Source organism: Thalassophryne amazonica, chromosome 9 (assembly GCF_902500255.1).
Source record: "Thalassophryne amazonica chromosome 9, fThaAma1.1, whole genome shotgun sequence".
NCBI lineage: Eukaryota > Metazoa > Chordata > Actinopteri > Batrachoidiformes > Batrachoididae > Thalassophryne > Thalassophryne amazonica.
Window position 1 is genome coordinate 115744867 of NC_047111.1, and position 25451 is coordinate 115770317.

The 25451-nt window shown below is 41.9% G+C and overlaps 1 protein-coding gene across 1 annotated transcript in view; it reads left to right on the top strand.

Annotated features, from left to right (window-relative positions):
- The window catches only part of auts2a (activator of transcription and developmental regulator AUTS2 a), a 975777-nt gene that overhangs the window by 183187 nt on the left and 767139 nt on the right, over positions 1–25451 (top strand). Inside the window, 1 exon segment of the mRNA XM_034179013.1 lies at positions 2400–2615. Coding sequence (XP_034034904.1) covers positions 2400–2615 — 216 coding nt within the window.

The window sequence follows — 25451 nt, forward strand, 5'->3', positions numbered from 1 at the left end:
AAATAAATACATAATTAAATGATATAATACACAATAGCAACAATGAATGACAAATAACAGCTGCATGCTGGCACGATAATCCGCAATTTAAGTATGATCCAGTTAATTGACTAATCACAAAAATAATCTGTGACTAGGCGATTATCAAAATAATGGTTTGTGGCAGCCCTAGCTGTAACATAAGAAAATGTGGATAAAGTGACTGTATCGTTTTGGAAGATTTAGACAATAAATTAGTCTTTTTGCCAGCATATTATACTGTGTGTAGCAGTATTATCCCCCTGTGAAGCTTTCTTTACTTTACACTGTCCTTCAACAGTACAACAGTCCGCGTGCACACTGATGCGTCCGTGCTGCAACACCTGTTTGAAAGTGTCCGTGGAGTACCAACATCAATGACTCTTGGATCCACAGTGAGAACAAAGACAGGTCGCTCTGTACAAATACTAAAGCTGCTTTGTCTCACAAGTGTTACTGTGATGCATTACATAATCTCTCAGCAGCAGTTCTATTGATTAGTGCTGTCACACAATATAAACTCATCTGTTTAGATAATTGCTTGCAATATGGGGATAGCAGCTTAACTAATGGGTTTGTTTTCAGAATTTGGAGAGGGTTAATGTCATCACTAACTGGTGAAACCATTAAGACAGAGGTAATGTTCATTGAATTTTGTCATGGCAACTGTTTAGTTGTCAAACATACTTAGATTTCTGTACTGTGAGTTGAGTTGATGCCGAGTAGTTTCCCGTCCAGTATTCTTAAAGAAGAAGTTTGTCTTTTTTTCCAACTCTATTTTAAGATGTTTGGACATCTTCGTTTGCGAAAAAAAAAAAATTCCAATTTGACACAGAGTAAAATAAAGCCTTTTAAGAGAAAGACGGTCCACACTGATCATCTGAAATAGACTTACTGCACATTTAAAGTGAATCAGTGTGTTTGTCTATTTTTAAAAAACACACGGTCTGCACGACGTGGTGAGTGACTGTAGACCCGACGGCCGGGTACCCACAGTCGAAGCCAGCTGCTGTCTGATTTGGTCAAACTCGTATTTATCGCCATTAAAAAATGTCACTTTAAGTGACCTCTCCGGGATCCATAAGGAACCGCAGCGGCAGACAGTTTTTTTTTCACATGCGCGCGCAAACTAATTGTTGTTAAGGATAATTTTATTAACTACACAGATGTATAATAAAACAAATGGTGACTGGTTTATAACACAATGATGACAGAGTTTGAGGGCAGAGAGAGAGAGAGGAACCGCAGCCAGTTTTGTTTCTTTTCTTTGTTTACATGTGCGTGAGTGAACACAACAAATAGAGCACAGCAACTCTCTCTGTGTGTGAGAGTCATAAAACGCAGGGAAGACGAAGACAACAAACTGGAAATTGTTTTTTTTTTTCCTTATTTATTCCTTTTTTGGTTCAATTTACTGGTGCTTATAGTTGATAAATCTTGGATAAAGGTACTTGCACCAGTGAAAGTGAAGTATAAAATTACGTGCACCGCTCGAATAATACGTGCACAAACTAGCACATGCACGTATTATTTCGAGCCCTGGTATGTATACTTATATTAGTAGAATATACAATGTCAAAGCGACGTGACCCACCAAATTGAGAGAAAAAGCATTTCCCATTCTATGAATTTTCTGTTACAGAATGTAACAGAAATGTTACAGAAAACCTGATGTGAAGAAAAAACCTGAGGCGAATTAAAAAGGGATAAATTGAGACTTATGAAAGTGAGACTTCTAATTGAATCGCATTACATATAATACACACTTATGAAAGCTGTCGTATTTTATGATGTTGAATCATATTCAGGATTTGTAATCAGTCAGGATTGAAGGATTCTGGTTAAATCAGATGTGAAGAGGAAGAAGAAGTTAGTCCTATATACACCTTGAGGCTCATTGGTGGCGGTGCTTTTTTTGTTCCATAGCATGAGAAAGATGAATGTCCACGATTCCCGCTGGAAGGGATGCAGGTTATTTCCTCAGCCAGGGTTGGTACCTATGTTGGATGAGGACAGTGTAGATGAAGTGTCTTGTCCAAGGATACAGACAGATATTGTGACCCTAAATCATGCCCAGGTCTACATTTTGCAAGCTCATCTCCTCATCCCTCTAAGCTACTTGCTCTACATCAGACATGGATACTCTTATAATCCTATATGTATTTATTTGTCAGCTGTTTGGCATAACTCCATTTTTTCAGTTCTTATTGGAAATCTTATTAAGCTGTCTTGTGTAAAATGCCTTTGTTGTTGTTCATGCGCTGCTCACTGTAGTAGATCATCTGCTGTTGAAGCACCATAAGATTGGATTGAGAATTGATGATGGTAAAATGTTTCTTTTGTTTCCACTGTAATATTTCTCTCTGGTTGTGTCTCTACAGAAGAACATGACACTGAAGCCCCAGGAGTGCACCGACAACCAGGCTGGTCCCCTTCACAAGAAGAAGCCCTCCAGAGTTCCCAACGGCCTGAGCGTGGAGCACTGCAAGAACAATCACCATCACCGCCACCAGCGCTTGGACCAGGAGAACAACCCCCGGCTGGCGCAACCTCAAGGCAAGAGGAAGAAGAAACACCTGAACAAGAAACACATAATGGTGAGTTCAGCATCATTAAATCCTACAACAAATCTGAGCTGCTGTAGAAGCTTAGATTGCGCGTATTATGATGCATATTGATGTTTCTTGCCAAACTGCAGCTGGATGGATGGATGCATAAAGATGCTCTGCACTGTGTACATGTATGGCAGTTGTATTTTTTTTTTTTTTTTTAAGTCTGAGGAAGTAATGTGGCATCATACCTTTTGGAAATTAGTCTGCAAAGAATCTTCGACTTCAAAATTGAAAGCCCTCTAAATTTAAGTTATATTTTATCCTGGAGGCCATTTTGTGTTTCTTTGGATTTTTCTCAGGATGGCAGCATCATAAACAGTTGTGCTTTGTTCATTTTGTTTCAGAAAAGGGAAGCGTTCCAGAAATATATTATTATTATTTTTTTTAGAAATACTGTTTCTAGCATGTTGTGCACTTGTCCTGCCCATATGAGACTCTGGTTTTAAGAGGGTACAGTTCTTCCAGTCTGTTGTTTGAGGGTATCTTGGATTCTCTGTTGGAGGGTGTCAGTCTGTCAAGACTTTGTCAGTCTGTACTTCCTTCTTCTTCCAGTAGAAAAGGATAATCTTTACGATCAGAAGGTGGTAGGACAGGGCATGTTACTTGGAACTCTGTAATTTTGTTGTTTAATTTTTAGACAAACTCAGGATCACTGAGTTTCCATTTACACCTTCCAATGAAATCTGTCTCTTCTCCAGATTGTATCCATATATATATATATTACACCCCAAAATTCTTCTAGTTCAGGGCAGTTAAAAAAAGAAAAAAATATCAGTTCAAAAAACATGAAAAACACCAAGGCAGTGACAACTTTTGTCAGCACTGTATATAAAATGTGTGTCACATATGTGCATTGAGTACATGTGTCTGGCATATGTTGTCTCATTGGCAGATGACTGTGTTTTACGATGGTAATGCATTTCATTCAGGTACGAAGATACTTTATCTGCCTAGTGTGCTAACGCACGTTGACCATGTTTTTTGCGCCTCATATGTGATTGATATATATATATATATATATATATATATATATATATATATATATATATATATACGAGGGCTGTCAATAAAGTTACGGTCCTTTTTATTTTTTTCAAAAACTATATGGATTTCATTCATATGTTTTACGTCAGACATGCTTGAACCCTCGTGCGCATGCATGAGTTTTTCCACGCCTGTCGGTGATGTCATTCGCCTGTGAGCACTCCTTGTGGGAGGAGTCGTCCAGCCCCTCGTCGGAATTCCTTTGTCTGAGAAGTTGCTGAGAGACTGGCGCGTTGTTTGATCAAAATTTTTTCTAAGCCTGTGAGACACATCGAAGTGGACACGGTTCGAAAAATTAAGCTGGTTTTCAGTGAAAATTTTAACGGCTGATGAGAGATTTTGAGGTGATACTGTCGCTTTAAGGACTTTTCACGGTGCGAGACGTCGCTCAGCGCTCTCAGGCGGCGTTGTCAGCCTGTTCAAGCTGAAACCTCCACATTTCAGGCTCTATTGATCCAGGACGTCGTGAGAGAACAGAGAAGTTTCAGAAGAAGTCGGTTTCAGCATTTTATCCGGATATTCCACTGTTAAAGGAGATTTTTTTAATGAAAGACGTGCGGACGGGTCCGCGCGTCGGGACGCAGCCGCCGCGATGCTCCGCCACAGGAAAAACACCTCTGTTGAAAGCCTTAAGGACAAGTTGGAACATGTCCTGCCTGTTAAACAATTCTCATATACTCACTCCACTGAAAGCCATCAAAAGCCGCCTGGATTTTACAAATGGTTATCAACACGGAGGTGTTTTTCCTGTGCCGCCGCACCGCGTCGGCTGCGTCCCGACGCGCGGATCCGTCCGCACGTCTTTCATTAAAAAATCTCCTTTAACAGTGGAATATCCGGATAAAATGCTGAAACCGACTTCTTCTGAAACTTCTCTGTTCTCTCACGACGTCCTGGATCAATAGAGCCTGAAATGTGGAGGTTTTCAGCTTGAACAGGCTGATGACGCCGCCCTGAGAGCGCTGCACGACGTCTCGCACCGTGAAAAGTCCTTAAAGCGACAGAATCACCTCAAAATCTTCATCAGCTGTTAAAATTTTCACTGAAAACCAGCTTAATTTTTCGAACCGTGTCCACTTCGATGTGTCTCACAGGTTTAGAAAAAATTTTGATCAAACAAAGCGCCAGTCTCTCAGCAACTTCTCAGACAAAGGAATTCCGACGAGGGGCTGGACGACTCCTCCCACAAGGAGTGCTCACAAGCGAATGACGTCACCGACAGGCGTGGAAAAAGTCACGCATGCGCACGAGGGTTCAAGCATGTCTGACGTAAAAACATATGAATGAAATCCATATAGTTTTTGAAAAAAATAAAAAGGACCGTTACTTTATTGACAGCCCTCGTATATATATATATTGGGGCTAAGATGATACACACAACTCTGATATGATACATATCACAGTGCTTGGGTGTTGATTCTATACATATCGTGATTCTTAAGCAACGCAAATCTACCAGTATTGCATATTGTTTTTACAATCTATATGCTGTTTTAATTAGGTTATTAAAAAACTTACTGAAGTACTGCCTGCCACCTTATTTTTCACAAAACCAGGTTGACAGCATCAAAAGTGATTTCATAGAAGAAGAGCTAATGAGTGTATCAAGATGTCTGCCTCGGAGCAGCAGACTGGCACACTCTTCTTGATATCGCCAATGAATGTTTTCCATGCTGGGCCTGAAAACTGAATGCCGAGTTGGTTGAAAGCGCCTCATCTGTCACATTTTGTCAGCTGTGGAGTTATCTAACAAACCGATATTTGTCGACTCAGTAGGCTTCACTATAAATAAATGTTACAGCATTGTCCTCCCACGAGGTTCCGTTTGAAATGTCAGAGGTCTGTCTCATGTTTTATTTCTCCATTTAGAAATGATGTGGTCTGGAGACATAGCGCCCGTTATCGGCAGGTTTTGTAAACTCCGTCGCTAAGCACAGCAAGTAAGACAGAGAATTTGTTCCTGAGTAAATGGAGCGGCATAGCTGTTTTTCTTTTCATCAAGCACATACATTGCAGCAAAACTTTGTGATCTTTGGCTCTGATCCAGCATACTGAACGAAGAGATACTGTAAGCTCAGGGGAGGGAAGTGGAGAAATGTTACTAAGCACCTCTGACATGCTGGAAAAAAGAGCTTGGATGGAGGACGCTTCAGCAGAGATGGATGCAAGTACAACAGCAAACTGTGACTTTTGAGTTCTTCCTCTTATCATCTTTGAGGGAGCAGTTGTGCTTTTGTCCTTTAATTTTTGGCTGTGAAACATTTTTTTCATGAGACACACTTTGAAATTGAGATTTCACTGACATTTTTTATATTTAAAGGTTACATATTGTGATGTTAAATTGCTTTAAAATTGACAATGAATTAATTTTCAGACATGCAAGCACAGCCAAGTGCACTCATTGATGTGTGCTTCAGTTGTTTAATTTCATTAAGTGATTTCTCTTTTCTGTGAATTTCTGGCTTTTACTTGTTTGTATTATGAAAGTGTCAGAGGTGCCTTTTAGAATGTGTGTATGAGTGCTATACAGGTTATTTAAAAAAGAAAAAAAAACTTTCTCAAGAATGTAAGCCGGTTTGAGATTAGGTGGTGGACAATTTCTTTTTCATTTCACTTACACTCCTTGAATAAAAAAATCAGGGATACTATCAAACTTTTAGAGGGATTCACTTTTCTCCACAGAGACATTCATGTCTTTGGTTGTTTGGAAGAAGCCAATATCTATGCAGGAGAATGAAGGTCCAAGTCTTTGTAGTCCTGATACTTTACATCTCAGTGGATGGTTGTGAGACTTGGACACTAACCAGTGAACTAAGGTCAAGAACAGATGTTTCTGGTGCCATTGGAATGAGTTTGTGTCAAACAAATGGTTAATTAGGGAGAATTGATCAGTCAGTCAATCAGTCAATCAATCAATCACTGTTATTTCGACAGCCCTTTTCACAGCCCAAAAGATGACAAAAGTGCTTTCCATTAAAAGTAAAAACAGACCACACAAAAACTATATATGAGAACAATGAAATAAAATTAAGAAAAATAAATAAATGTGTGCTTAAAACCAGAATGAGACCAGAATAAAATGTCAGAGTACTACTAAGTGTTAAAAGCAATTTTAAAATGAAAAGTTTAGATTTAAAAAGACCCAGATTATTGATGGTGCATAAATCAGTGGGGAGCTTGTTCCAAAGTCTGGGCCCAGCAACTGAGAAAGCCCAGCCATCCCAGTGTTTCAAGTTATATCTGGGGACATCCAAGAGATGGAGATTGGATGACCTCAGAGCTCTGCTTTGGTCACGTAGCACCAATAACTCACTCAAATAGGGTGATTTAAGACCATTCGTAAGTCCCTTCAGCTGCTCCCTTGTTTTCACTCGGGGTCGCCAATCCAAGGTGGATCTGTATATTGATTTGGCATAAGTTTTACACCGGATGCCCTTCCTGATGCAACTCCACATTACATGGAGAAATGTGTCAGGTGTAGGGTTTGCACTGCTGAGTACTGAAACCAAGAGCACTAACCACTTGACCACCACCCCTGCTCTTAAGACCATTAAGAGCCTTAAACGCAAATATTAAAATTTAATTTGACAGTGGATGGTAAGTCAGCGCAGAGAGTAGAGGATGGGGTAATGTGCCCACATCTGGGAGTGTTTGTTAAAAACCGGGTGCAGATGCCAACATGTTGGTTCAGGCGTCATAAGAGGACCGAGTGGTCCACAGTATCGAAGACCACTTGCGAAGGCCAAGCAACACTAGTAACACAGGGCATTTGACATCCACAGACAAAGCAGTGTCATGATGTTCCTTCAGCAGAGCAGGCTAAATACTATGATGGGACCTGAAACCAGATTGGAATATTTCAAAGACAGAATTGCTCTCGAAAGATGACTGTAATTGGGTAAAAAAATAACTTTCTCTAAAACCTTGAAAGAAAGGGCAAGCAAGAAACAGGTCTAAAATTATATATGAGTCAAGATGAGGTTTTCTTATCCCTCCCTGGCTGAAGGTCCAAAGGGGGATTATGGTATGTCTTGCCAATTTCTGTCTGTCCATCCATCCCAAAAAAGGGTATAAGTGTTCTGAAATCAACTCCTCTCATATTTGTAGGAGGAACTTTGTGAAAGTTGGTCCAAGTCCTTGTTATAGGTTGGTAATACACATATTATCATATCGTTCGAGTTGGGCCCATTTTACCAGAGTTATAACCCTTGATTAACAAATCTAGACACTGCCAGTTTCAGGAGTGAGTGCCTGCATTCTGAAATCAACTGCTGTCACATTTTTAGTAGGAATTTTGGGAAACGTGGTACAATTTCTTATTATATGTTGGTAACATGCATATGAGGTTGACACATTTTGTCAGAGTTATGGCCCTTGATTAACAAACCTAGACACTGCCAGTTTCATGAGTTGGTGTCTGTATTCTGAAATGAACTATCACATACCTTGAAATGTTATCAGAATGTAGCAAGCACTTGTACCACAGCAGCATTTGCCAGCGGAGGATCTTGTGCTCTCAGAGTACTCTTGTTTACAACCAAAGCATGTTTTAAGGCAGCTGGCACAGATCCAAAACTGAGTGAAGAGTTGATAGAAGTTAGTAGACTAGGACCAACAGTATTAAATATCTCAACCAACTCTTTAGCATGAACAATGTCCAAGGGGCAGTTTGTGGGTTCCAGATGTTGCATTATTTTAGCGAGAGTTGATACAAAAGACATGTTCAGAGTGTTCAAATACAGTAGAGTGTGGCAGAGGATCAGTCAGGTTAGCGTTCAAATTCAGATTGCTGCTGGTCAGTCGTCCGATTGAAGCTACCTTATCAAAAAAACAGGATTTTTCACACATAGCTACAGAAACATCAACCAGAGCAGTGGTGCGTGGGTTTATAACAGAGTTAATTGTATTAAATAGCACTCTGGGATGATGGCTGTTGCGGGAGTCGATATTAGATAAATGACAGCATTTTGTCTCTTTCGCAGCCCTTTGAAAGTCAGTAAAGCAGTTCCTTAGAATTTCCAATGATATGTATAATCTGTCCTTCTTCAACCTTCATTCTGCCTGGCAGCAGCGCTGCCTAAGGGCACGGCTGGAATCATCTAATCAGGGATCTGTCCTTGGTTTTGTGGATTTACACTGGAAAAGGGGCAACAGAGTCCAGAATCCCAGCATAGAAGGAGGAAAGAATGTTGTCTGGGATGACGGAGGCACCAGACTGTGAGACCTGTGAGAATCAGATGAGGAGTATCACTTGCGTAGTGAGGGGAAATCAGCTTTGACATTTGAGGTATGTGATGTGTTTCTCCGGGCATGGTCCTGCACAAAAGGTGCCTCAGTGTTGAGGACTCCAGCAAGTGGAGAAGACCAAGGGGATGCCACCCATGTTTCACCAGATAGATCTTTACTTTTGACAGGTGTGGTTGGACTGGTTGTTTACCTGAGTGGTTACCATCCGGTACCCAGGGTGGTTCCGTCACATGGTGGATACAGCAAGACACAGTCTCAGCACATGCTCTTACATCTGATCTGACCTTCTACTCATCATAGAAGATTGGTAGTAGTGGAGACTGTGACTCAGATAAAACTTTGTTGTTGTCCAGTGTTATTTATCATTGAAAGGTCATGCCATAACTTGGGTTCAGATGCTTATATAGTTTAAGGGAAATATGCTTAAAAACTGCAGGGGGTGCCCCCCCCCACTCCAAAAAAAAAAAAGACATTGCAGGAATAAAAACAGTCAGCTGACTCAGTGATAACACCACAACTACATTTAAGATTGTAGAAGTGGACATAACATGTATGCAGGCTGTCACGTTCACTGATGGATGTAGCGCTGGCGTTTGGTCGATGGGGGTTTGGGGCTCTGCTCTTTTCACTGATGTTGGAGTGGTGACCTGTGGTGTGTGCTGCGTTGTACAGAAGCTCTGATGAAAAGAGGGCCATGCTGTGAGGACCATGTGGTCTCTGACACTGCAAGATTTGGTGGCTAAGGAATTGGGGGAAATGGTGGAGAGGGGTTGTGGGAGGTCAGGGATGGCTCAGGTTGGAGCTCCTGCTGAAACACCCATATCTCAGTCATGTCTGTCGGCTTATACTTCTCTTTATCTGTCTGTGATACGTTGTCTTTCTTAGAAAGTGGTTCACTTGTATCATTACTGACACAGTGTTGTGTGCAGCGCAGTGCACATCAATTTCACCAAATAATCATAAAAGTGACTTGGAATGTCAACTAAATATAACTAAAATTAAGAGGGTTAAGTTATGGTCATGGTTAGGGGATGGGGTAGGGTTAGAAATAGTAAAATAAAAAAAGTGTCAAAACTGTCACAAAAATGTGACTCATTTTGTGATTGGAGCATGAAAGAAAAAAGCATGAGACTGGGCTGATGTATTTACACCCTTTGTTCAATTGTTGATGCACCTTTGGGAGCAATTTCAGACTCAGGTCTTCTTGAATATGATGCCACAAGCTCGGTGCACCTATCTTTCGGCAGTTTTGGTCATTCCTCTTTGCAGCACCTCAATCAGATTCAGGTCTGGACTCTGGCTGGACCACTCAAGGACATTCACAGAATTGTCCTGAAGCCACTCCTTTGATATCTTGGCTGTGTATTAAGGGTCATTGTCCTGCTGAAAGATGAACCGTCGCCTCAGTCTGAGGTCAAGAGCGCTCTGGAGCAGGTTTTCATCCAGGATGTCTCTGTATAACCTGGTCTCACGGCAAGTCGTGATTCAGCAGCACAAAATATACATGAATCTATTGTTTTGTGATATTGTGATGAAAAATGCCTCATTTTTGTCACGGCAGGATGAATTCATTCTAATTCATTCTGTGATGGCTGCACGAAATTAAAAGTGAAGCCGGGGGGTCGGGGTGGTTATGGTTAGGGTGGGGGGAAGGAGTAATATTAGGTTTTGGTTATGGTTAGGGTTGGGGGTGAGAGTAGGGTTAGTAATAATGAGTTATCAAAAGCCCCGTCATGAAAATTTGACTCATTTTGTCATGGGAGCACAAAAAAAAACATGAGACTGGGCTGCTCTGTAGTAGGGCTGAAACGATTACTCGAATAACTCGAATAATTCAATTACAAAAAATGATTGAAGCAAATTCTGTGCCTCAAAGCTTCGTTTAAACATTGTAGTACATATGCCAGGCCTGTGTGTGGCGCTGTAACATCCCCAGAAAAACAACAGGAGAAGACTAGAGCATGCGAACAGGCCGTGTAACAGCTAATAATTTAGCCCTTAAAGCTGCCTTTTTCCAATGCGACAGAGAATAAAATAAAGCCTTTTAAGAGAAAGAGGCTCCACACTGATCATCTGAAACAGACTTACTGCACATTTAAAGTGAATCAGTGTGTTTGTCTGTTATTAAAAAAATGACCCGACAGCCACGTACCCACAGTTGAAGCCGGCTTCTGTTCAGACTCGCACTGTTTCACTTTATCTGGGCAACAAACAACGCGTCACAAACACGGTAACTTAAAGTAATAATAATAACTGCAAGGCTGCATGTTCAACCTCCTGCTGAAATGCATCTGCTGAATCACAGAGAAACAGGGATAAAATAAAAAAATCACATAGAGATCCAGTCCACCAACCTTAAAAAAACAAAAAAACAAAATGGTTACATTTTAGAAGTTGAGGGGGAAAAAAAACAGAACAGAAAGCCACATCCCATCACCATTTCAGCAAAATGTCAAGACTTTGGCACAGGGACATTGTGCCATTGCTTAGGAAGAGCTCTGGACTATTGATGTTGTTTAAAAACGCAAAAGCACTTTTTATCCGATTACTCGATTAAACGCCAGAATAATCGATAGAACACTCAATTACAGAAATAATTGATAGCTGCAGCCCTACTCTGTACATTGCTGCATTCATCTTTCCCTCAATCCTGACTAGTCTCCCAGTTCCTGCTGCTGAAAAACATCCCCACAGCATGATGCTGCCACCACCATGCTTCACTGTAGGGATGGTGCCTGGTTTCCTCCAAATATGACACCAAAGAGTTCAATCTTTGTCTCATCAGACCAGAGAATTGTGTTTCTCCTGGTCTGAGAGTCCTTCAGGTGCCTTTTGTCAAACTCCAGGTGGGCTGCCATGTGCCTTTTACTAAGGAGTGGCTTCTGTCTGGACACTCTACCACACAGTCCTGATTGGTGGATTGCTGCAGAGATGGTTGTCTTTCTGGAAGGTTCTCCTCTCTCCACAGAGGGATGCTGGAGCTCTGACAGAGTGGCCATCGGGTTCTTGTTCACCTCCCTGAAGAAGACTCTTCTCCCCCGATCGCTCAGTTTAGATGGACTGTCAGCTGCTGGAGTCCTAGTGGATCCAAAATTCTTCCATTTACAGATGATGGAGGTCACTGTGCTCATTTGGCCCTTCAAAGCAGCACAAATGTTTTTGTACCTTTCCCCATATGTCTTCCTCAAGACAATCCTGTCTCAGAGGTCTGCAGACAAATCCTTTGACTACATGATTGGTTTGTGATTTGACAAGCACTGTCAACTGTAGGACCTTATATGTAGACAGGTGTGTGTCTTTCCAAATCATGTTCAAGCAACTGAATTTACCCAGGTGGACAGTAATTAAGCTGTAGAAACACCAGAGGGATGATCAGTGGAAACAGGATGCACCTGAACACAATTTTGAGCTTCATGGCAAAGGCTGTGAATACTTATCCATCCATCCATTTTCTTCCGCTTTATCCGGAGTCGGGTCACGGGGGCAGCAGCTCAAGCAAAGCCGCCCACACCTCCCGATCCACACACACCTCCCCCAGCTCCTCTGGGGGAACCCCAAGGCGTTCCCAAGCCAGCCGAGAGATGTAGTCCCTGCAGCGTGTCCTGGGTCTTCCCCGGGGCCTCCTCCCAGTGGGACGTGCCAGGAACACCTCTCCAGCGAGGCGTCCAGGGGGCATCCGGAAAAGATGGCCGAGCCACCTCAACTGACTCCTTTCGACGTGGAGGAGCAGCAGCTCGACTCCAAGCTCATCCCGAGTGACCGAGCTCCTCACCCTATCTCTAAGGGAGCGCCCAGCCACCCTGCGGAGGAAACTCATCTCAGCCATTTGTACTCGCGATCTCGTTCTTTCGGTCATGAGCCAAATCTCATGACCATAGGTGAGGATCGGAACGTAGATCGATCGGTAAATTGAGAGCTTTGCCCCCCTACTCAGCTTTCTCTTCACCACGACGGTCCGATACAGCGACCGCATCACTGCAGATGCTGCACCGATCCGTCTATCGATCTCACGCTCCATTCATCCCTCACTCGTGAACAATACTTAAACTCCTCCACTTGAGGCAAGGACACTCCACCGACCTGAAGAGGGCAAAGCACCTTTTTCCGGTCGAGAACCATGTCCTCGGATTTGGAGGTGCTGATTTTCATCCCGGATGCTTCACACTCGGCTGCAAACCGCCCCAGTGCATGCTGACGGTCCTGATTTGACGAAGCCAACAGAACCACATCGTCCGCAAACAGCAGAGACGAGAATACTTATATACATCTGATTTCTTAGTCTTTTTTTTTTTTTTTTTAATAAATCTGCAAAAAACTAAAAAAATAACCCAACCCTCTTGACATTGTCATTATGGGGTATAGTGTGTAGAGGTTTGAAGAAAAAATGAATTTCATCCATTTTGGAATAAGGCTGCAACATAACAAAATGTGGAAAAAGTGAAGCGCTGTGAAAACTTTCTGGAAGTGGTAAAGTGCTTCTGGCCAAATCAAAGTGCCGATCCAATCTGACATCATGACCTCCTGCAGCAAAAAAGAAGGGAGAGAAAATTACTTCAACATTTGATGTGTTGACATTTTTTGGACCAATTGTGGCAGTTGATAAAATAATGATGGATTTAATTTGATGCAATGACTTAACCTATTCACATTCATTTAACCATGAATATAGCGCAGTTTCATTCAAATGCAGCTTAGATAACCAGCGTGTCTTCACTAGCAACTGGATAGACCTATTTGTGTGTGTTAAAAGATGCCAACATGGCCCAAAATCAGAGTTGTACTTGTATTATAACCCAACATTTCAGAACTGACTATGTATTTGTTTTTATGGAGTTACTTACAGAAGTTTTGCTGACCCATTCACTCATTCACCAAGTTTATGACTCGCTCAGACTGACTATTAATTTCATGCTTGCTCTTCTAATAACAGTGAGCATCAATGCTTCCTTCATCATAAATCACTGATCTATTTCACCTGACTCGTTCCAAGCACTCTATTTAATGTGTGTTTACACTCACTTCATGTGCTGCAATTGGAATCATGGAACCTCCCTCCACCTCCCAATCCTCCTCCTTGTTTAATTCATCCTTTGTTATGCCTGTTTGTAGGATATACCCTGCATATGCTTTGGTGATTACTGGGGATTATCTCTGCTGGTACGTTCCTCTGTGCCACTCAGACTGTTTAAGCAATTTTTTAAAAGGCTATGTCCCTCAAAAATCCCTCAAGTAAATATCTCTTGAAGTCATTTATCAAGCACTAGGCCAAATATTGTCTAGTCTAAGGATTCAAAGGATTCAAAAGAATTTTATTGTCATATGCACATAGGAACATGTTCCCTGTAACATGTAAACATGTAAATCCTACTCAGTCTAGTGCACTGAGTAGGATTTACATCATTGTAACTGAATGTCTTTGAGATTTGGTCTCTTGGAATAAACGCTTTTGGGTGGCTTTGCTTGAGCTGCTGCCCCCGCGACCCGACTCCGGATAAAGCGGAAGAAAATGGATGGATGGAAGTCATGAGGGGAGGTGATGGTCTGGTGGTTAAGACATTGGGCTTGAGACCAGAAGAGCCTCGGTTCAAATCCCAGCCTGACTGGAAAGGGCCCTTGTGCAAGGTCCTTAATCCCCTAGTTGCTCCCAGTGTGTAGTGAGCACCTTGTATGGCAGCACGCTCACATCGGGGTGAATGTGAGGCATTATTTGTAAAGCGCTTTGAGCGTCTGATGCAGATGGAAAAGCGCAATATAAATGCTGTCCATTTACCATTAATTCCTTTTGGCTTTGAATGTAATTTTGTGACATTTTACAGACTAAATGATAAATTGAATGGTTTAATCAAATCAATGCCAATGGGAAATGAAGGCTGCGTTCCACCAAAGCATGGGTCCGATACACTGGGCACCTTCTTGGAACTGAGGAATTCCTTCATCAACTGCAGGCTTATCCTTTGCTGCGTGTCTTGCTGGGTGGCACTTATTTCAGTAATGGTGAATGTGCACCAAAATATATTTTGACAATGCAGGTATTTTCCAGAAATGAAATGGGCATTTTAAATGACTTGTAAAATTTGAAAGCAGTGAGGATGTCAAATGTATTTATGTGTGGATTGGTAGTTGTAGTGATATGTGTAGTTCATAGTGGAGCTTTTGAATCTGATGCTGTGTTTACACATAACGACGACAAGTCACGAATGCCACAAAGTACACATTCTTGGCCGCTGATCACGAATGTGATGATTCGGGACTGAGGCGTCAGGTGTCCTCAGGAACTGCTGCGACCTGTTACCACACGTTACGATTAATGGCATGTGTTGCTGGAGAATTATCAGGAACCATTACGCACGGTCAAGAATAGTGTTCTGTATTGTTGCGCGTGTTGGGTATTTTCTCCTCCAAACATTTTTAAAACCTTTAACAAGACAAACAGAGTCAAGAAACACCAGTGAGACAGAAAGTCAAATTTTACGCGCGGAGTGCAGTCAGGCTGTACACCAAGGCTACACTAAAGTCTGGCCTGCTTTTCCGCTCTTTTTATTAAGAGACGCCCTCATCACATAAACAAAAACTTGTCCTAAGGGTGGGGGTGATGACGCAAGACAAGTTTCTTCCCGTAACATAAACGCATACGTCAATAAGTGCAGCTGTAAGGAAGAACACTTTCTTTTACACAGGTCAGCACATCTCGTTCGTCTGTTGCAGTTGCTGTTCTGCATCTGCCTGAAGTGTCCTGTCCTTCACACTCCTTCACACTAAGCACCACATCACAACAGTCAAAACGTTCTCTTACTCCCAGTCGTTAGAGGCTGCGAAAACAAAGTTATATTATAATAATAATAAGTACATCCAGCCCTTCATTCCCAGCTCAGATTGACCCCAGAGTGCTAAAACAAGGTTGAATAACACATGCATTCTCGGGGTTAGGTGCAAACAGCACAACACCGTTTTCATAAGAAAGAAGACGAAAGTACAAATGTTTAACAGTGATAACATATATATATATATATAAAATCCTTAACATTTCCCACCTGTTTATCACCTGTTAAACATACAGTAGGCATCACCCAGCTTAGTTAGTTAGTTTATTAACTTAATCTATTCTGTCCACGTTTTTATTAATTGAACACCACCAACAGATGGAAGATTCGAATCCAGCTGCTATTTGATCAACCAGTTTATACTCGTCAGGCACTCCTCTGGGGACTCCTATTGCGTCAATATATGTTGGATTTCCAGCTCCTTTCCAATCTCTTTTTACTCTATGTCTGGCTATGCCTTTCTGCCAATCCTCAGGAATAAGAGAGGCTGCATATGTCGTAACGTCTTCAGGGGTCATGGGTAACAATAATGATATTAATGCACAATAACCTGACACATTTCGTGGCAGTCTGTCAAAGATTCTGTTATCACCACACCACCACCATACATCACTTCGGCTGACTGGTATAAATGAACCGTTTTTCTGTATTATTCGACTACACCACTTGTCTTATTACTTTTTCAGCTAAAGCTTCATAGGCTAAGAGTGTGTTAACTCATCACGTCAACAGTTCAAGCTTGAACTGGAGTTGTGAGCTTTTCAATATCATCATAATTCTCAGTACAGTCATTATAGTTTTCTCCACTAAGGTCTGACTGTTTCAATGCTTGATATTTTGGCATAGTTTGTTGGAAGGCCAGATTACACTGTACAAATGTATTTGACACCATTTTGCCAACCATTGTTAAGGGATCACACAACACATGCAAAGTCCAATCAGAATTAGGCCAACATGGTCCTGAAGTCAACCAGGACCAGGGATTCCACCGGTTCACGGCTAGGGTGTCTTTATGCATTGCATCACGAAGTTTATTCAGCTCTTCCAATGCGTCCTGCATATCCACTGAATGAATGGAGTCTGGGATGAAAGTACAGCATGTTGTGTTCAGCAGAACACAAACTCCTCCCTGTGAACCAGTAAGCAAGTCTAAAACCATGCGATTTTGCATCACCATGGTACGTAAAGCATCTATTTCAGTGTTTTGAGCTGCTACTATTTTTTTAGTTACATTCGTGAACAGACCCAATCGATAATTCAGAGTTTCAATCATTAATGAATTTTTTCCCACTCCATTCCAGGGGAACAATGAATGTGCTATTTTATCTCCTACAGACCACAATTTTTTGGTCCTTTAGTACATCCGAGCCCCACATGTGATCATGTGGTAACACATCTGGGTATATCAATCTCCTCCGTCTGGTGCTGCCATTCTTCTCTGTGGAGGTCCTACCACATATGTATGGTCAGTCACCTGGGTAGGTGCACACACACCACCCCAATTTGGTGGGAGACTCATGTACAGTCTCGAACCACAAAGCCAATAGATGTCATCATACACCGGAGTACCATTTACAGGTGGTAGCAAAAACTTACTAACATAAGCACATGATTCATCCGTTCCCCATGGACAGGAGCCTGTATAATTACATCCCCGTCCAATGTGATGAAGATAAGTACCATCCACATATTATGTTTTGGCTAGGCTTAAATTATTTGATAAAACATACGTTTGGGTACACAGACGTTTCTTAATTTTACCTACAGTTTTATTCCCTGTCCCGTAAAAGCAATTTGGGAATGGCCGTTGTGATGACAATTTAACGTGATGATATTTTTGCGTTTCCCTTCAGTCTAGTCAATGGAGCAGCACTTGGGCACGCTTGTACGTCCTCTGTTGAAATCCCTAACATATAAGTGGTTGCACTGAGGCAAGTGGTGTTAGAACTGCCCCCGAAATACAGTTTGATTATGCATCCGTATGATAAGACATTCTGTCACCCTAGCAGGGTACGGTTTAGCCGTCAGAGCTGGGTGTGTTGAGGATATAGGTATTTGCGAACAAACATAACAATTAGTAACGTAATTCCATAGCCAATAAATGAACATATCTGTACCACATATTAGTATGGTATATATGAGGGTGTCCATCTGTCTCGTTCACATTATCAATCAATCAACTTTTTCTTGTATAGCGCCAAATCACAACAAACAGTTGCCCCAAGGCGCTCCACATTGCAAGGCAAGGCCATACAATAATTATGAAACACAGTCTACGTCTAAAGCAACATAACCAAGGGATGGTCCAGGGTCACCCGATCCAGCCCTAACTATAAGCCTTAGCGAAAAGGAAAGTTTTAAGCCTAATCTTAAAAGTAGAGAGGGTATCTGTCTCCCTGATCTGAATTGGGAGCTGGTTCCACAGGAGAGGAGCCTGAAAGCTGAAGGCTCTGCCTCCCATTCTACTCTTACAAACCCTAGGAACTACAAGTAAGCCCGCAGTCTGAGAGCGAAGCGCTCTAATGGGGTAATATGGTACTATGAGGTCCCTAAGATAAGATGGGACCTGATTATTCAAAACCTTATAAGTAAGAAGAAGAATTTTAAATTCTATTCTAGCATTAACAGGAAGCCAATGAAGGGAGGCCAACACGGGTGAGATATGCTCTCTCCTGCTAGTCCCCGTCAGTACTCTAGCTGCAGCATTCTGAACCAACTGAAGGCTTTTTAGGGAACTTTTAGGACAACCTGATAATAATGAATTACAATAGTCCAGCCTAGAGGAAACAAATGCATGAATTAGTTTTTCAGCATCACTCTGAGACAAGACCTTTCTGATTTTAGAGATATTGCGTAAATGCAAAAAGGCAGTCCTACATATTTGTTTAATATGCGCTTTGAATGACATATCCTGATCAAAAATAACTCCAAGATTTCTCACAGTATTACTAGAGATCAGGGAAATGCCATCCAGAGTAACGATCTGGTTAGACACCATGCTTCTAAGATTTGTGGGGCCAAGTACAATAACTTCAGTTTTATGTGAGTTTAAAAGCAGGAAATTAGAGGTCATCCATGTCTTTATGTCTGTAAGACAATCCTGCAGTTTAGCTAATTGGTGCGTATCCTCTGGCTTCATGGATAGATAAAGCTGGGTATCATCTGCGTAACAATGAAAATTTAAGCAATACCGTCTAATAATACTGCCCAAGGGAAGCATGTATAAAGTGAATAAAATTGGTCCTAGCACAGAACCTTGTGGAACTCCATAATTAACTTTAGTCTGTGAAGAAGATTCCCCATTTACATGAACAAACTGTAATCTATTAGACAAATATGATTCAAACCACCGCAGCGCAATGCCTTTAATACCTATGACATGCTCTAATCTCTGTAATAAAATTTTATGGTCAACAGTATCAAAAGCAGCACTGAGGTACATTATGAATAAACCTCTTCTGACGTTGCTTGCGTTGTTCTCTGGCTCGGTCCACAGTGAGCTGCAATTCTTGGGTCAACCACCAGGCCAGGAATCCGAGGAGCACGAAACACACTAAGATCACAACGCAACCGGCTGCCCTACCAACAGTCCGGCAGCGGCGGCGCTGAGCACGCCGCTCCGGGGTCTGCTGTAGTTCAGTCATGATTGCTAGGATACAGTGTTGTTAGCCACCTCACCTAATAGTGCAAGGATCTCCCTGCTTCACTGGCATTAAGACAATCTATTGCTAATTAAATAGACTCTCTTTGTAGCCAGACTTCCCCTTACACTGTGGAGGCAGCCAACACACGCTGTATCTTACAGTGATGTATCCACGTTGATCTCTCCGCTATCTTTACTGCAGTTGGTGTTGTTAACAGCACTTGGTATAGACCTTCCCAACGAGGACTGGACTCTGATGAACACCCAGTCTCCTGGCTAGACTACTGGAAGGCCGTCCTGTGGAAGATCAAAATTATTCGGCAGTAAATGTGTTTAAGTTATCTCTTTCTGTGTTAATGTCTTTTTCATAAAATTTGCTAATGTTTGTTCCTCATCTGCTGTTTTAGTATCCATGTCAAAATTGGTAGACGATATGGTCGTCCATAAAGTATCTCAAATGGTGTTAACCCTGATGGTGTTGGTGTTATTCTCATATACAATTTTACTAGGTCCAAACATTCAATCCAGGTTCGTTTTGTCTCTTCTATACATTTCCTTAATCTTATTTTTATTGTGCCCTTTGTCCTTTCCACTAATCCGGCACTTTGTGGATGATAAGCACAATGATTTTTGAGATTAACCTGTAGCGCTTCTCCTATGTATTGCACTATTGTATTAACAAAATGCGCTCCATTATCTGAATAGACTGTTTCTGGTATTCCAAATCGTGGGATGATGTCTTTGCATAATGCTTTAGCCACTGTAAGTGAATCTGCATGTTTTGTAGGGAACAATTCTACCCATTTTGAGAAGGCATCAATTATGACTAAACAAAATTCCTTCCCTTCATGTTTACTCAGCTGTATATAATCCATATGAATCACTTGAAAGGGATATTGTGGTGTTGGAAATTTACCTCTTTGGGGTCTCAAATTGCCTTGTGAGTTGTGTTTTGCACATATCATGCATGCTCTACAATGCTGTTTTGCATATGCATCGAACCCATAAAGACAAAAAATAGATTGCAATTGCGATATCATACCCCCTGATGAGACATGCGTCACGCCATGGCTCATAATAGCCGCCCATTTAAACATATTTTTTGGCAATATGGGTTTCTTTGTGGTCATACGTACAAATCATTTGCATACGTAGCCCCTTTAGCTATCCACATTTGTTTTTCTCTGTCAGTTGCCTGCTGTTGCATGTCAGCAAGCAGTGTATGACCTAAATGCAAATCTGGAGTAGTTTCCTGTACAAGAAAATAGAAGAAGCTGCTGCTGCCTCTTTTGCTGCTCTGTCAGCAAAATCATTTCCTTTTGAAATACTGTCAGAGCCTTTGGTGTGAGCCGCACATTTGCATATAGCAATTTGTTGAGGCAACTTCACAGCTTTCAGTAGTGCAGTTAGGAGAGTGGCATGAGTCACTGGCTCTCCAGATGATGTCACCATTCCACGCTCTTCCCACAGTTTTGCAAACACATGCACTGTGCTGAAAGCGTACTGGCTGTCTGTATAAATTGATACAGCCGTACCTTTAAACAGATAGCAAGCCGCAGTTAAAGCAACTAATTCAGCTGCTTGTGCTGAAAATGACGATGGCAATGAAGCAGAATCCAATACTTCTGAATTTGTGACAACAGCATATCCAGATTGTGTTTGTCCATAAGCGTTTTTAGTGGAAGAACCATCCACATACACAATTGTACTGTTTGGGATGGGTGTGTCCTGGAGGTCTGGGCGTGCTTTCGTACAGACTGTAGCTACATCAAGACAATTGTGCGGCTCACCATCCTCAGGTAAAGGTATCAATGTGGATGGATTCAATGTTGTACAGCGCTCTACCGTAAGGTGTGGTTGTGATAATAGCAAGGACATACACGAAAGATGTCTTGCTGGGGACAAAAGGCTCATGTTTGTCTGCAACAGAAGTGCAGAAACTGCATGTGGAACTTTCAGTGTCAACTGAACAGCCATAGAGGCTGCAACAACAGCCTGTACACATGGTGGTAGAGCACTTGCCACTGCATCCAATTTAGATGAGTAGTGGGCAACTGGCCTTAATTTTGAGCCATACACTTGAACCAAAACACTAGTCATGAACTTATTCTTACAATCAGCTGTTTGAATGAATGGTTTACTATAATCTGGTAGTGCCAAAACTGTGGATGACACTGTTTGTTTTACTTTTACAAAAGCTTCCTCAGCATCTTTGTTCCATTCCAACACGGTTGACATTGAAATATCATCCTTGTACATCAAATCAGAAAGTGGACTAGTCAATTCTGCATAACAGGGAATCCATGCCCTGCAGTAATTAGTCAGTCCAAGAAATGACATCATCTGCTTTTTGGTTTGTGGTTTTGGAGCGTGTAAAATTGCTTCCTTCCTGTCAGACAGGATCGTTCGCCCTGTGGCTGATAATTCATGTCCTAAATATTTTACTTTATCCCTACACAACTGAACTTTGTTTTTACTCACTTTGTGGCCATTATCAAATAAGAAACATAATAATGCTACTGTGTCAGTTATGCAGTTTTCTCGTGTGTCAGAGGCAATCAAGATGTCATCGACATACACTAACAGTTGGCTATCTGCCGGTGGAACGAAATTAGCTAAACATGCTGACATGACTTGAGAATAAATAGTTGGACTCTCTGCGTAACCCTGCGGTAATCTGGTGAATGTATATCGTTGTCCTTTAAAGGTAAAAGCAAACCAGAATTGACTATCTGGGTGTACTGGCACAGAGAAAAATGCATTACTCATGTCAATTACTGAGAAACTATTAGAATTTGGTCTCAGCGAATTTAACAAGGTGTGTGGATCTGGGACACATGGTGCTCTTTTAATCACAGCAGCATTTACTGCCTGCAGATCTTGAATCATTCTCCACCCCACTGAGGGCGGAGCCTTTTTTACAGGAATATGGGTGTGTTACATGGTGAATCTGGACATGGCACTATTACTCCTGCTGTTAATAAATTCTCTATTACTGGCCTGATTCCTTCAATTGCATCAGGTTTCAATGGATACTGTCTTACACATGGTCTGTATTCTGTTTTTGGTCTTATAACTACAGGTTGTGCATTTTTTATCAGTCCTACGTCTGAAGGACCTGTTGTCCACAATCCTGATGGTACCGAAGAGAGAAGATCTTCAGGACTCAACTGAAACACTCAGGATTGTGAAGTGGACACATCAATGTGTGTTCCAGCTGTCAGCACCAATGAGACATTAACTGGCACTTTATACAATTTAGTTGATGGACTGAACTCCGTTCGTGGTCCAACTCTGCTCCAATCAGTGGCTGACAAAGCTGTTATGACTGTCAGTCCCAATTCTTGCCATTCTGTCAAATATGGTTTACAAAGTGACACATGTAATGGCATACCTGTGAATCTCAATTTTAAAACATCTTCAGTGGCACCTGTCACTGTTATGACAGCTGTTGAGTTGCCATCATGAATCAAATCGGTCATTGTCAGCTTCACAGGTGAAATATTTTTCAATTTGTTTTCATACACTGGTGTTCCTGGCAATATGCCACTATGGACCCTAAATACACTCTCAAATCTGCATCTAAACTCTGTCCATGGTTCTCCTTCTTTCTGTGTTGTCCTGGTAATTTCAGTATAATTTATCTTTGGTCCTAACACACCTTTTGCACGTGTAATCATAGCTTCCACTCTTGTTTTCAAGACTAGATCATCATGTGTCAGTGGTACGCCTTGTTGGTCTGCAGGATTCCAGTCCCCGTGTATCTGACTCCATTTAGGGCCACATGCTTTCATCCACACCTGTTGGACTTCAGGTCCATTAAGGTGGTAAGAATTTCTAATGTTTTCTATATCCTGCATAAATCCCTCAATATCGACATGTGGCGATGGTATCATGTCGACTGCTGCTTTGATATCATCAGCATTCCATGTTCGATATACGAGCATGGTTGATCGATGTCCTGCTGTTCCTGCACGAGGATTTGGTACTTCTACCATAGGATAGGCACCTCCCTGGTCACTGTGTTCCACCATGGGAGGGGCTGTAGGCACTTTCGCTTGACTGCGTGTTTGTGGTTTTTCTGGTTTTTCACTTTTTACCTTAGGTTTTACTGCCAAATCATACTGTGGTGGCGGTACATCGTCATCCTCTGGTAGAGGAGATAAGGGTGTTGTTGTCACCGACGATCCAGCCGGCGGTGATTGTTGAGGCTGTTCTGGCTCTCTGTGCTGAATTATCACATCTTCTTCTGCCTTACCTACAGCTTTCTTTTTCCTTGCTTTCTCTAATCGTCGTTTCTCTGCTCCCTTCTGTCTGTTCTCTGCTTCCTCCTCCCAAAATGCCACTAAATCTGCCCCTACTTTCTGCATCTTTTTCTCATCACCTTTATGTTGCTGTTCTAACTCCTTCTTTAGCTTCTGTATACTGATCAGGTTCAGTCGTCCGTCAAAGTCATGTTTATTTATCCAGGTCTCCAATTTCTTTGTTGCTTTTGGATTTTTTTTTGCTTCCATAAATTTCCAGTCGTCAGTTGATAAATTTTCCTTATTTTTAGACGTCTTACCCCCCATTTTTATTATCCCTTGTTATAATTTGGACTTCAGACGGGGGCACACCTAGGGTGTTCTAAATCGGAAGTTTTCACACTTTCTTTGGACGTGACAATTAATTTGCCGTCGTGTGGTTGATTCCTTTCACCTCCCCGTAGGAAGCGGAATCACTTGCCTCTGCTTCCACACGCACGGTTGTCACTAACGTTGTCCAAAGTATTACACTTTCACACAGTTATTTACACTTACACAAAACACTATTTACACATAGAAACACTTTTAATAATCGTACGCGTATTCTTATGCCAGGGGAGCTCGCCCTCCCGTGAAATTTAACTAATGTCCTGCATTAGGGGACTCCGCCGTCCCTGCCAGATTTAACTGCTTTTTTACAGTGCACGTATTTCTACCTGGGATTTCCTTTACGTATTAAAACAGAGGAGTCCGTATCCTCCTTCCGGAATTTAACTACGTGCGTCCCTCGCAACCGTAGAGGAGTCCGCCCTCCTTACAGAGTTTAACTGTGTTTCATTAACAGACGATTCTGTATCATCGTTTACGGAGTTTAACTGTTTTATGTGATCACTTTTATCCCCTACCGGTACGCGTATATAAACAGAGGAGTCCGCACCCTCCTTACAGAGTTTAACTGCTTTGCATTAACAGACGATTCTGTATCATCGCTTGCGGAATTTAACTGTTTTATGTGATCTGATCACCACTCACTCAGTACTGTTTACAAAGAAATTTTACTCACTGACTCGACTTCCTGTCTGTCTTCTTCGGGAAAATCTCGTCAACCAGACGATGCCAACGGTGGTCGACAATTGCAGACACGATCAATCGATCGGACCTTGGCCAAGGATTTACGTCTGGACTTGACGACCTCCGCTGGACACCTCCGGTATTGTTGAGATCCCGGACGTAGCCCCCAGTCAATGTTGGGTATTTTCTCCTCCAAACATTTTTAAAACCTTTAACAAGACAAACAGAGTCAAGAAACACCAGTGAGACAGAAAGTCAAATTTTACGCACGGAGTGCAGTCAGGCTGTACACCAAGGCTACACTAAAGTCTGGCCTGCTTTTCCGCTCTTTTTATTAAGAGACGCCCTCATCACATAAACAAAAACTTGTCCTAAGGGTGGGGGTGATGACGCAAGACAAGTTTCTTCCCGTAACATAAACGCATTCGTCAATAAGTGCAGCTGTAAGGAAGAACACTTTCTTTTACACAGGTCAGCACATCTCGTTCGTCTGTTGCAGTTATCAGCTGTTCTGCATCTGCCTGAAGTGTCCTGTCCTTCACACTCCTTCACACTAAGCACCACATCACAACAGTCAAAACGTTCTCTTACTCCCAGTCGTTAGAGGCTGCGAAAACAAAGTTATATTATAATAATAAGTACATCCAGCCCTTCATTCCCAGCTCAGATTGACCCCAGAGTGCTAAAACAAGGTTGAATAACACATACATTCTCGGGGTTAGGTGCAAACAGCACAACACCGTTTTCATAA